This window comes from Aulonocara sp. 'chitande type north' Nkhata Bay, linkage group LG15 (assembly GCF_057382095.1).
Source record: "Aulonocara sp. 'chitande type north' Nkhata Bay isolate Kocher_YH1m ecotype deep benthic linkage group LG15, A_spYH_male_GT1.1, whole genome shotgun sequence".
Classification (NCBI taxonomy): Eukaryota; Metazoa; Chordata; class Actinopteri; order Cichliformes; family Cichlidae; genus Aulonocara; species Aulonocara sp. 'chitande type north' Nkhata Bay.
In genome coordinates this window covers 41,991,529-42,005,145 of record NC_141358.1, presented here as the reverse complement: position 1 = coordinate 42,005,145, position 13,617 = coordinate 41,991,529, and the positions used below count along the sequence as shown (strand labels likewise).

Here is a 13,617-nt window from a genome sequence, read left to right as displayed (position 1 = left end):
GGTGGAGTCCACGGCATTGAAATGTGGGTTTTTGATGTATTTGGAAAAGAAAATATTTTATTTGCATAAGAACCGTCGTCAAATGTTATAAATCGGCCTGACAGGCATGCAGTCATTGTTCTTTACAAACCAGCAGTGTGTCATCCCAACATTAGCATCGAATCTTTTCTATTTAGTTTCTTTGTTTATTTAAGTCGCACATCCTCAGCAATCGCTCTCCTTAGAACGCACCTGCAGCAGACGGTCTTTGGTTTGAAGGGTTTGTCACTGGAGAAATAGCTGAGACGGTCACGATGGTTCCATTTCAGTTGTTATTCAGGACGTCTCTGGATGTGGTGCAGAGGGAAAGCACGAAGCATGTGCTGCTGCTGCACACAGGTGATCAGCTGATGATCGTATCAGCTGTTTCATTGTGTGTTGTTCTGCAGGAAAAGCCTAAAATCCCTTGTTTGAGAATAAAACGGGAAACAAACAACAGAATACGGAGTTTCATGTAAATCAGTCTGTGTGTGAATGTGTGTATTTATATAGATTATTGAGGTGATGTAGTGACGATAAAAACAGCGGCGAGACGTATGTAATGTTACACCTCAGCAGCATCTTTGCTCCGACATGAATTTGTGATGAGGATTCAAGCGTACGTATTGATTGGAGCGTGAGTGATTAGAGCAGTTTATCTACACTCAGAGTGGCAGCACATCGACGTTTCTCTGCACAGGCAAAGCAGAAAGTAAGTATTGTAATTTACCTCTAATGTGTTTCAGATATGCAGCATTTCTTTAACATCACTGAGTGAGTTTCAGATAGAATAGCCTGAGAAGCAGCAACAAATTGTGTGACATTTGTCGTAATGGTGCGGGCAGAGATGGTTCTCTCTTCTTAAATACATGATTATTACCAGCTCATCCAGAAAAACATCAACTTACCTCCTCGTGCTCTTTCCAGACTCTGTGAAACGTCACTAACAGGGAAGTACTCCGACATGGACGGGAACCTCCACGTGCCTCGCTGCATCGGGCTCGCCAGGAGTCAAGAGCCTTCGATGTCCGAGGACTCTGTAGTAAGTGACCAAGTCTGTTCACCACTGACTGCAACCAGTAACAGATCATTTCACTGTGAGATGTGGGGACTGTGTGATGATGTAAGCCAGGATAGGCAAAGTTAGATGCAGGTTCCACACAAACGTCTACATTCTGAAACATTTAGAGTTTTTGTGTATATAAAACTCAAAGATGACGATAAGGTTTTTGTTCAGAGTCTTAGTCGGTTTGAGAGGTGCAGGCATGGGTGGAGAGTGGGCAGACAGGTAAGTATCAAGAGAGGCAAGGATCCAGAAATGAGGCTGACAGTTTGCTGGCGGCCACACGGGGGGAAATTTACTGAACAAGGAAAATCTCCGATAATTGACTGGGAGCATAATTTGAGCCTAAATTGCTTTGACGACTGTAACGTTCTGGCAGAGACGGTGTATGAGCTGGTCCTTAAATACTGCAGGGTGATGAGGTGGTAAAGCACAGGTGTGCCAAACCTGCCCACAGGCATGAACCTGAGCTGCAGAAGGAGAGAGGCAGAGTATGTGCCAGGCAGGGAAGGCTGGGACGGATCAAACGTATGAGACTGTTCAGCTTGATTTGAATCCCATTTTTCACAGTTTATCTGCAGCACTATTCCTTTAATCTTATCAACGTGTTATTTTATCATGTGTTTCTGTTGGTTGGTGGACTTATGTTAAAACAGCAATTATGCCATTAAGATGATCTCGCTGGAATTTGTTCTCTCTGAGGGCCACAGGCTTAGTTTCCCAGACATGGATTAAGTCTACTCTCGGACTAAGATCTGCTCTTAGAGTAAAAGTTTCACTTGTCAGACCACTAAAGCTGGACCATAGGTGCATCTACTGAAAATCTCGGATGAGTTTGAATCTCAGTGGTCAGGGTTCGAGCTTCATCAAAATGCAGTTGAGAAGAAGGTGAGATAGGCTTTTGAAATTGATACCATAGTTGTATCTACTGGGAGGCTGAAGGGTAGCACTGGTGGAGACCAGTATCTTCCTTTAATTTCCCACTCTTCTGTGAAATGCTTCAAGGACTTCCTCCCGATAATAAACCACAGTGTGCACATGAAGGTTTGTTGCTTAATTGGATTAATAAAACAGGGATTTTAAGTCTTCTGGAAGTTTCCTGTAGTCAAAGGTCAGAGAATTCAGGCAAGTTTTAGTTCAGTGACTGTAATTCCAGGTCCGGTGGTTCTGTGCACCTTATCTGATGTTCTGAAAGGGAGATTATACCCGAGCCTGTCAGTCACTGGGTGCAGTCGATAAGGCAGGAAAGCAAGACGTTTTCAGCTGCGTTCCCTCAGATTCACTCACGGAACGGCTGATGGACAGTTTTGGAAAGCACTTACATTAAGCAGCAGAAGTAAATCTCATCTTCCTCTCAGCATATTTCCAGAGGATCCTGTGCCCATGGAACGGGCAGAAAGGACAACGTGAAGCGAAGTATGAAGGACTGAATATTTGTCAGCACAAGCAGAGAGAGCAAACAGATGTCTATCATAATATGAACATGCACACTGTTTACCAGATTAAGCACGGGGGAGGGTTTTGGTACATTGGCAGGAGGCATGAGCACATTTGATGCCAAGTCCATGTACATATACCTCCCACAGAGATGCTCTGTCACACACAAATTAAAGGATACCGGTGTAATCTGCATTGAGGTTTGAAATCAGAGTACTGTTGCCAAATCTTTGATGTGTCTTTCAGGGCTCCAGGTCTTCTTTGGAGGGCTCTCGGCCAGTTGGACAAGTAGATAAGCACATCCTGCTGCTGGTGCATGGAGTGGGAAGTGCAGGTGAGAACTGGGAAACATCAGGGCTTGAGAATCATTTCCAAGTTGTAATAGTGCGTTCCAAATGAAGTCAGAATTATTTTCCCAGGCGGAAACGCCCTCTCAGCTCAGAAAGTTGGAGCAGCTCCACCAACACGAGTTAATAAAGTAAAAAGGCGGCAATGAACGTAAACATCAGTAAAACTGTGAAACTTTTAATCTGTACAGTTCTTCACATCACAGGCTCTATCCACTAATGTGCTGTTTTATAGTAAGGAAAAGTATTGTGCTGTATTGATCGTAATGTACAAATTGCTCTACCTCGCTAACAAGCCAAACAAATTCTGTTTTTCTTTGATTTTCTGATTTGGCCACGATAATGAAGCCAATTTGGGAGTGATGTCACTATGAGTAGCTGAGATTTTCATATTTTCCAGGTGAGAAATAAAAGCGCTCATGTGCTAGATTGGACTAAAATGATCAGATGTCCACCGGACAGAGAATATGCTCGATGCAAATCTAAAGTAGTTTTCACCGAAGGTTTTTAATGCATAAAAAAAGCAGAAATCATCCATGTGATGGAGAATGCATATGGTTCAAAGGCTGCCTGCAGTAGTAATAGTGTCCTTTGCTGCAGCCTTTGTGGTTCATTGTCAAACATTTCATTTTAATATTTGTGAAGAAGCAAGCCCAGCACAATATCACCTCCTGTAGAATAATGTCATTAAAAGGCAGCAGCTTAATCTGCTCATCTTCATGTTTGTCTTAAAGACTAAAGCACTGAAACACAATCACCTCCTGATGGTGAACACAACTCCTGCACTGGTTTTAGTGGGATAATATTTAAATAACCATTACTTGAAAAGTATGAGGGGAAAAGCAAACCACAGAATCGAAGCAGCTGATGTCAAAGCCAATTCAGCTTTTACACCAATTAAATTACAAATTGGTGACTTAAAGCCTGACCTGCAGATCGCTGCTTCTCACACTATAGACACAGATGCTGCATCCAGACTCGTGAAATGGTAAACGGACGGTATTTCTATTTTCTCTTTTCTATACTTTTCGTCTTTGCTGAGAACTGAAAGCACTTCCTTACAACAAGACACACACACACAAACACTCGGTGCTTTATTTTGTCCACTTTAGGTGCTTTTTACCTGATGCGTGCACACACCCATCACACTCTGATGGTTGCATCAGGAGCAATTTGGGGTTTAGTATCTTGCCAAAAGGCCCAAAGGACTCTTTGTCATGTGGGTTCAGCTCGAACCTCCTCATCTTTAAGCAGAACGTAAGGATGCATTTGTAATGGTATTTCTAAATATATATATTTTATGCAACTATGTTGTAAACATAAGATAACATAAGGGTACACCACATACCCTGTGTCATAAACAATGTTCCCTCTAATGTTTCACGTGTCTGAGCGAACACACAAACTCCCTGAGCCGACACTTGGACCACTGTGAGCAACAGCAGACGTGAGCACTGTGGTCACGCCAGCATCCAAGTTACATGGTTATTAAAATAATCGAATTACAGCGTTTATGTTAGACTACTTTTAATTAACTGCTTCAGCCCACTTACAATGAAATTTAAAGAAGATCTTGTTGATGACCTGTGCAGCATGTTAACACTATTGGAAGGAAAAATAACTTTAACTTTTTATATATTTATAAAGCTCTGACTTGTATTGTGAGTCTGTGGTCTGTTAGAGAGTCTGTAACTCTGTCTGCAAATACAGTTAATAATGACCAATGTTGGGCAATTAATTATATAGTTACTTCTTCAAAAAAGTAACTGAGTTATGTAAACAAGTGTTTTTGCAGCTGTTTACCTAAAAATGCAGCCAAGGCTTTTTTAAACAAACATTTCAAACTATTTACAGAACAATCAGCTGTTCTGCATCAAATCTGATGCCACACAAATTATTTGTGCCGCTCCAAAAATAATTTGTGTCCACTATGAGACGAAGGAGAACAACAGCCTGATACCTGCAGGCCTGACAGCAGCAGATGTGTCACTGCTGTAACACCTGTAACACTCAGCAGGCGCCTCATTGTTCTGACACACACAACACTACTGACTACACTACACACTAACTACACGCTGACTACACACTAACTACACACTAACTACACTCTGACTACACTCTCACTACACACTGACTACACTCTCACTACACACTGACTACACTCTGACTACACACTCACTACACGCTGACTACACTCTCACTACACACTGACTACACTCTCACTACACACTAACTACACACTAACTACACTCTGACTACACTCTCACTACACGCTGACTACACTCTCACTACACACTGACTACACTCTGACTACACTCTCACTACACGCTGACTACACGCTGACTACACACTAACTACACTCTCACTACACACTGACTACACACTGACTACACACTGACTACACTCTCACTACACACTGACTACACTCTCACTACACACTGACTACACTCTGACTACACGCTGACTACACACTAACTACACACTGACTACACACTAACTACACTCACTACACACTGACTACACTCTCACTACACACTGACTACACACTCACTACACACTGACTACACACTAACTACACTCACTACACACTGACTACACTCTGACTACACTACACGCTGACTACACTCTCACTACACGCTGACTACACACTGACTACACTCTGACTACACTCTCACTACACACTGACTACACTCTCACTACACACTGACTACACTCTCACTACACGCTGACTACACGCTGACTACACACTGACTACACTCTCACTACACTCTCACTACACACTGACTACACTCTCACTACACGCTGACTACACACTGACTACACTCTCACTACACTCTCACTACACTCTCACTACACGCTGACTACACGCTGACTACACACTGACTACACGCTGACTACACACTGACTACACTCTGACTACACACTGACTACACTCTCACTACACGCTGACTACACTCTCACTACACGCTGACTACACTCTCACTACACACTGACTACACTCTCACTACACTCTCACTACACGCTGACTACACGCTGACTACACACTGACTACACGCTGACTACACACTGACTACACTCTCACTACACACTGACTACACTCTCACTACACACTGACTACACTCTCACTACACTCTCACTACACACTGACTACACTCTCACTACACGCTGACTACACGCTGACTACACACTGACTACACTCTCACTACACTCTCACTACACACTGACTACACTCTCACTACACGCTGACTACACACTGACTACACTCTCACTACACTCTCACTACACTCTCACTACACGCTGACTACACGCTGACTACACACTGACTACACTCTCACTACACACTGACTACACTCTCACTACACACTGACTACACTCTCACTACACTCTCACTACACACTGACTACACTCTCACTACACGCTGACTACACGCTGACTACACACTGACTACACTCTCACTACACTCTCACTACACACTGACTACACTCTCACTACACGCTGACTACACACTGACTACACTCTCACTACACTCTCACTACACTCTCACTACACGCTGACTACACACTGACTACACGCTGACTACACACTGACTACACGCTGACTACACACTGACTACACTCTGACTACACGCTGACTACACTCTCACTACACTCACTACACTCTCACTACACGCTGACTACACGCTGACTACACACTGACTACACGCTGACTACACACTGACTACACTCTGACTACACACTGACTACACTCTCACTACACGCTGACTACACTCTCACTACACTCTCACTACACACTGACTACACTCTCACTACACACTGACTACACACTCACTACACACTGACTACACACTAACTACACTCACTACACACTGACTACACTCTGACTACACTACACGCTGACTACACTCTCACTACACGCTGACTACACACTGACTACACTCTGACTACACTCTCACTACACACTGACTACACTCTCACTACACACTGACTACACTCTCACTACACGCTGACTACACGCTGACTACACACTGACTACACTCTCACTACACTCTCACTACACACTGACTACACTCTCACTACACGCTGACTACACACTGACTACACTCTCACTACACTCTCACTACACTCTCACTACACACTGACTACACGCTGACTACACACTGACTACACTCTGACTACACACTGACTACACTCTCACTACACGCTGACTACACTCTCACTACACGCTGACTACACTCTCACTACACACTGACTACACTCTCACTACACTCTCACTACACGCTGACTACACGCTGACTACACACTGACTACACGCTGACTACACACTGACTACACTCTCACTACACACTGACTACACTCTCACTACACACTGACTACACTCTCACTACACTCTCACTACACACTGACTACACTCTCACTACACGCTGACTACACGCTGACTACACACTGACTACACTCTCACTACACTCTCACTACACACTGACTACACTCTCACTACACGCTGACTACACACTGACTACACTCTCACTACACTCTCACTACACGCTGACTACACGCTGACTACACACTGACTACACTCTCACTACACTCTCACTACACACTGACTACACTCTCACTACACACTGACTACACTCTCACTACACTCTCACTACACACTGACTACACTCTCACTACACGCTGACTACACGCTGACTACACTCTCACTACACTCTCACTACACACTGACTACACTCTCACTACACGCTGACTACACACTGACTACACTCTCACTACACTCTCACTACACTCTCACTACACGCTGACTACACACTGACTACACGCTGACTACACACTGACTACACGCTGACTACACACTGACTACACTCTGACTACACGCTGACTACACTCTCACTACACTCACTACACTCTCACTACACGCTGACTACACGCTGACTACACACTGACTACACGCTGACTACACACTGACTACACTCTGACTACACACTGACTACACTCTCACTACACGCTGACTACACTCTCACTACACTCTCACTACACACTGACTACACTCTCACTACACACTGACTACACACTAACTACACACTGACTACACACTAACTACACACTGACTACACTCTCACTACACACTGACTACACTCTCACTACACACTGACTACACACTGACTACACACTAACTACACACTGACTACACACTGACTACACTCTCACTACACACTGACTACACACTGACTACACACTGACTACACTCTCACTACACACTGACTACACACTGACTACACTCTCACTACACACTGACTACACTCTCACTACACTCTCACTACACACTGACTACACTCTCACTACACGCTGACTACACACTGACTACACTCTCACTACACTCTCACTACACACTGACTACACTCACTACACGCTGACTACACACTGACTACACTCTCACTACACGCTGACTACACGCTGACTACACTCTCACTACACTCTCACTACACACTAACTACACACTGACTACACACTGACTACACACTCACTACACTCTCACTACACTCTGACTACACGCTGACTACACGCTGACTACACGCTGACTACACACTGACTACACGCTGACTACACACTGACTACACTCTGACTACACACTGACTACACACTGACTACACTCTCACTACACTCTCACTACACACTGACTACACTCTCACTACACGCTGACTACACACTGACTACACTCTCACTACACTCTCACTACACACTGACTACACTCTCACTACACGCTGACTACACGCTGACTACACGCTGACTACACACTGACTACACTCTCACTACACTCTCACTACACACTGACTACACACTAACTACACACTGACTACACACTGACTACACACTCACTACACTCTCACTACACGCTGACTACACACTGACTACACTCTCACTACACACTGACTACTCTCACTACACACTCACTACACACTGATTACACACTGACTACACACTGACTACACTCTCACTACACACTGACTACACACTGACTACACACTGACTACACTCTCACTACACACTGACTACACTCTCACTACACACTGACTACACACTGACTACACACTGACTACACTCTCACTACACACTGACTACACACTGACTACACACTAACTACACACTAACTACACAAGATTTGTGCTAAACGTCTCAAATCTCTCACATCTCAAACACGCCGTCACTCCTAAAACTTCCCCCTCCCTAAACAACTAAAGGCCATGTTGCCATATCGTTTTTTGATTGGTCCACATGGTAATTTTTCCACCAATAGGAAAGGCTGGGGGTGTTTTTGTCTTTGCTCACAGGCTTTCGAGCGTTTTCCTTATAAAACGCCGTTTTTACCGTTTCTTCCTGCAGTAAATAGAAACAACGACAGTATTCAGGAAGAAAAACAAACATTGCAGATATTTTATCATAACTCTGGTTTTACGCGGCCGATCAACACAATTTAAAAACTGCTATAAAGTCCACACTTTGTCCGTCAGTTGTTCTGTCTGTCCTGCTCACATCTCCAATGGTTGTACACGTTGTCATTAACGTGGCTTCACTCCACATCAGCCGCTTTGCTAAAACACCGGCACATAAGGACGCTGTCATAGCCTGTCAGCCACGTTGATTAGCTGCGTATATACGAATGTGAATCGCATCATTGGCTGGACTTTGGGATAAGGTGGCATCGTTCTGATCCCATACGGGAGCAGCCAGTCACTGACTCACACTGCAAAACTGAATCGTTAAAGTTTTCATTTTAATTTCAATTCAGGTTAGATTTGTTTTTTTTGTTTGTTATTTTTGTGCGCAATGCAGATTTTCTGTGCGCAGAGACCGAGCCAGCAGTGGTCATAAATATAACTTGAAAATTCATATTTTTACCCCTCAGTACGGAAGAGGATTAGGGCCACTGGAAAAAAAAAGTGGGCACGTCTTTTTTTTTTCTCCTTTTCCTGAAGTCAGAATTCTGACTTTAATCTCAGATTATTATTGTTTCCAGTGGCCCTAATCCTCTTCCGTACCTCAGCCATAAAAGGCTGATGGGATATTGTTGTCACCTCACTGTGGGGGGTGGGGGTGGGGGGGGTCAGCAGCATGAACATCTAAGTTTGTGAATAACTGGGAACGAGGCAACGTAGGAGCTACAAATTGATGCCATTGGTGTTCAGATCTTAGTGACTTTGAGGGTTCTGCCAATCTTGTGAATGGCATGTCTGCTGGAGGGCAGCTTCTAGTGTTTTGAGTGGTGTAGAGCCCTCAAACTCCGTAGATGTCCATGCATTAGTAAGCTACTGAAAAACATGGTGACTGCATTGATGCATTGTTTCAATTAATGGCAGCAATGCAGCAACAACTTAACCTGCAGCAGTTAGTTAGGTTATCCTGGTGTTAATAACGGGCTGTGACATACATGTGGCAACATTTCCACATATGAACTTTGATTTCTTAAGGATAGTTGGGTCAAATGTTTTTTATAGATGTTCATGTTTCCTGCAGCCTAAGATGTAATGCGCTGTTATCTGTGACCATTGTCAGGCGCAGATTTTGCACAAAGCAGTTCTCAGTTTCTGAGGAGGCTTTTTAGTGCTGCGTAGCATTATGAAGGGCTTTGAGTGCTCAGGTCCATTTACCAGGAAACATAAATGAAGGCTTGTTGCACTGTGTGGCGCCCCTCAGTGCAACAAGCCGGTGGCTGATGCTGCTCCGCTGCACACACAGTGGTGAGGGGTGGAAACCTGCAGACAGTTTTGCTAACACCCTTCACTGCTCCTCTTCTCTCACTGAGTGTGACTTGGGGCGCTGACAGAGAAGGCAGTTGTCACCTACCTTGTTTACACATCTTTTGGGGAACAAGGGTTCTGTAGTCGAGGGGTGTGACTCCCAAATTGGACTCAATTTAGAGAGAAATGTTTTTCAGCCCTGCACACAACACAAACCCAACTACTGTGTGCACCTTAGTTTCATCACACTGAATAATCCCACTGTGTGTGTGCTTTAAACACGTCTTCCTTCAGCTAACTCATGTTAAAAATAAAAAGTCGAGACGTTTGGGTGTGAAGAGTTTCTGCTGCCCGGTGCTGTTCCTCCTGCGGACATGTTGATGGGGCTGTTGCACTGGGAATCTGTCTCAGGCAGACACGCTGGCCTCACTTCATGGTTTCTCAAAGCATAACTCATTAAAATCCTCCTCTGCTTCTGCCACTCATCATAGTCTGAAATGATCTTTATTCTGCAGTATCACTGGATGGCTGTATTAAAGTCTCCTCCATGTGTTTGTGTGATTAGTTTTCTTTTGTCAGCAGAAGAGCTGCTTTATTAAAGCAGACCCAACATTACTCCTTTACATGTTTTTTCTTATATAGAGTGCCACAGTAGTATCATGGTAATAGTTTCCAATATTGAGGTTAACGTATGTTTAAGCTGTGCGCCAGAGATGACCATATTAGGAATGTCCCCTCTCTGTGACATCATACAGAGCCGGAAGTAGAAAAAATGCCTCTGTGTTTAGAGCAACCACAGGGATTGATTGTGGATAACCTGACCTTGTTATTTGAAACCAAGGCCATGTTCAATATCAACATTCACCTTGGAAAGTATAAATATGTCTTTGAGAAACAAAGACGAGGTTCCCTTGAAATGCTCAGCAGAAGCAAACAAGAATAAAAATGTTTCCGTCTGGATTTGAAAATTCGTTTTCGAGACGTTCCTGAAACTATCATGTTTTTTATGCTGCATTATATGTGAAAGCTGCTTCCCCATACTTTGGTTTTGCCCTTGGCACCACAGGCAGTCCACTCCCCATCGATCCAAGGCGTCTCACTCACATCAGCAACGGGCCCATCTTAGCATCTTTAAGCAAAGACTGATATTTTTTCCCCTTGTTTTCGATTTCTTCTTTCTTTTCTCATTTGTTTCTATACAGCCAGATCCAAGCAAGGTGCTGTATCCTTACTTTATACTGGGTTTCTAGGTTCATACAATATTAGTGAGACAACCATCCTGTGGCAGAACCAGTGTCTGCAGGGTGGTGCAGTCATGTGCTTCCATCACAGGATGGTGAACACAAAAACATCGGGCTATAGACGTGACGTTGGCATGTTATTAGAGATCAATATCACATAGCTGGAGACTTTCTAAACATCTCGCACAGCTTGAAAGTTTCTGAACTTCACAAACAAGGACAGTCTTAAACCACTTGGACGGTCCCTTTGTAGGCAGAACCTTTGGATTATTTGACTTTGTCACAGGGGAGCAGTTTGCCTCATGCACTCGATCCTCTGAAGACTTTAATCGCTAACTTTCTGTCCCGTTTCTAATGCACTGGCAGAAGAGGTGAGGGTGACACAGGGCTCTTTTATCACCGTTTGTTCAGGTCCAGAGATCACAGACGAGCTGGTGAAGGTGCTGCGTAAGCGCCTGGATGAAACCACCTTGGACATCATCACTGTCATGCTTGTCAGGAACTGCAAGCTGACGCCAGCTGATGTGGAGGTACATTATGATTTTCACTTTTTAGGGGAACGTTGCTTTTGTGTTTCTATGTGTGTGGTGTTCTTCTGTAGTTCTGTGTGCAGCGACTTGTACAGTGAAATGAGTAAACTGTGTCCTGCGTCTGGGTTGTATCCACCCTGGGGAATGCAGAAAGCACTTGTTTGCACTCAGACTACTGAAAATTGCTTCAGATAAAAGCCTTCACCAAATGTTGTCTGGTCAGTTCATCCAGCCGTCAGGATCTCCAGCCACTGAGGTGATGACCTTCAGCCTCCCCCAGTACTGTCTGCCCTGGCTGTCCGCTGTGGCTCACTACCTCAAACAGAACCTCCTCATCTTCCTGCACGTGCCCAAGTACACGGACATGAACACAGCACATCACTTCAAGGTACAACCTAACATTTCCCCTCATGCGTTCAGTTTAATATTAGTCTTTAAATCTTTAATAATACCTGGAATCAGCATGGTGTTAGTCAGGTGAGCAGAAAGAAATCTCGTTTGTTTCCAAAGGTTTTCAACCACAGTGACACTCTGTGATAAAACGCCAGCCTGTGGTGGAGAGTAATTACAAAAGACCTTTAATGATGGCTGCCTGTCATTACATTTCTATGTGAGCTGTGACGGTGCACCAGTATGCACAAAAACAGAACACCCTTTAAGTGGAGTTGAGCCTTCATTAAAACGCGAGTCCTCTGACACGTCAAAGTGTCGGCTGTGCAAGTGATCGTCTTTGTAGTTCTGGCTCTTGGCAGTTCTGTCACTTTCAATAACTGTTTACACCCCAAATGAAAGGCTGAGTTCAGGCAACACTGTGACATTGTTACAATAAAGTCTGATGGCGTGAAAAAAGCAGTCGGATCAGAAAGCTTGTTGTTACTTTATCGTTCACTCGGTCTGCTTGTTTGTATCTCTGTTTATTGGTTCTTTAGGCTTATTGAACATTGGGACTTATTACAGTGTTTTCTTTACTAATAATTATAGACTGTGTGTAAAATAGATTATTATGTTAATATTTGGTATCAAGTTACAGATGAATAAACTACTTGAATGCTCTTGTATGGGCCATTAGTCCAGTTACCTCCCACAGCAAACAGTGTTAGTTCTCAGATAATTAAAAGGGACCCCAACACATTGCTGTGGATGTGCAGGTTAAAGACAGTTCACAGGAATTTGGAGGCAACACAGAAAACTTGAAGAAACTGTCAGGAACTAAAGTCAGGTTTGAAATTCTGGAAGTTGCCTGAAAAGC

General features: G+C 43.9%; 1 protein-coding gene across 10 annotated transcripts in view; it reads left to right on the top strand.

Annotated features, from left to right (window-relative positions):
* Positions 1-13,617, top strand: part of szt2 (SZT2 subunit of KICSTOR complex) — a 106,654-nt gene that overhangs the window by 31,917 nt on the left and 61,120 nt on the right. For all 10 annotated transcript variants that reach the window (XM_086263529.1, XM_086263525.1, XM_086263522.1 and 7 more), the window contains 4 exons: positions 946-1,060; positions 2,765-2,852; positions 12,250-12,368; positions 12,592-12,756. In XM_086263529.1, coding sequence (XP_086119655.1) covers positions 946-1,060; positions 2,765-2,852; positions 12,250-12,368; positions 12,592-12,756 — 487 coding nt within the window. The remainder of the gene's footprint in view (positions 1-945; positions 1,061-2,764; positions 2,853-12,249; positions 12,369-12,591; positions 12,757-13,617) is intronic.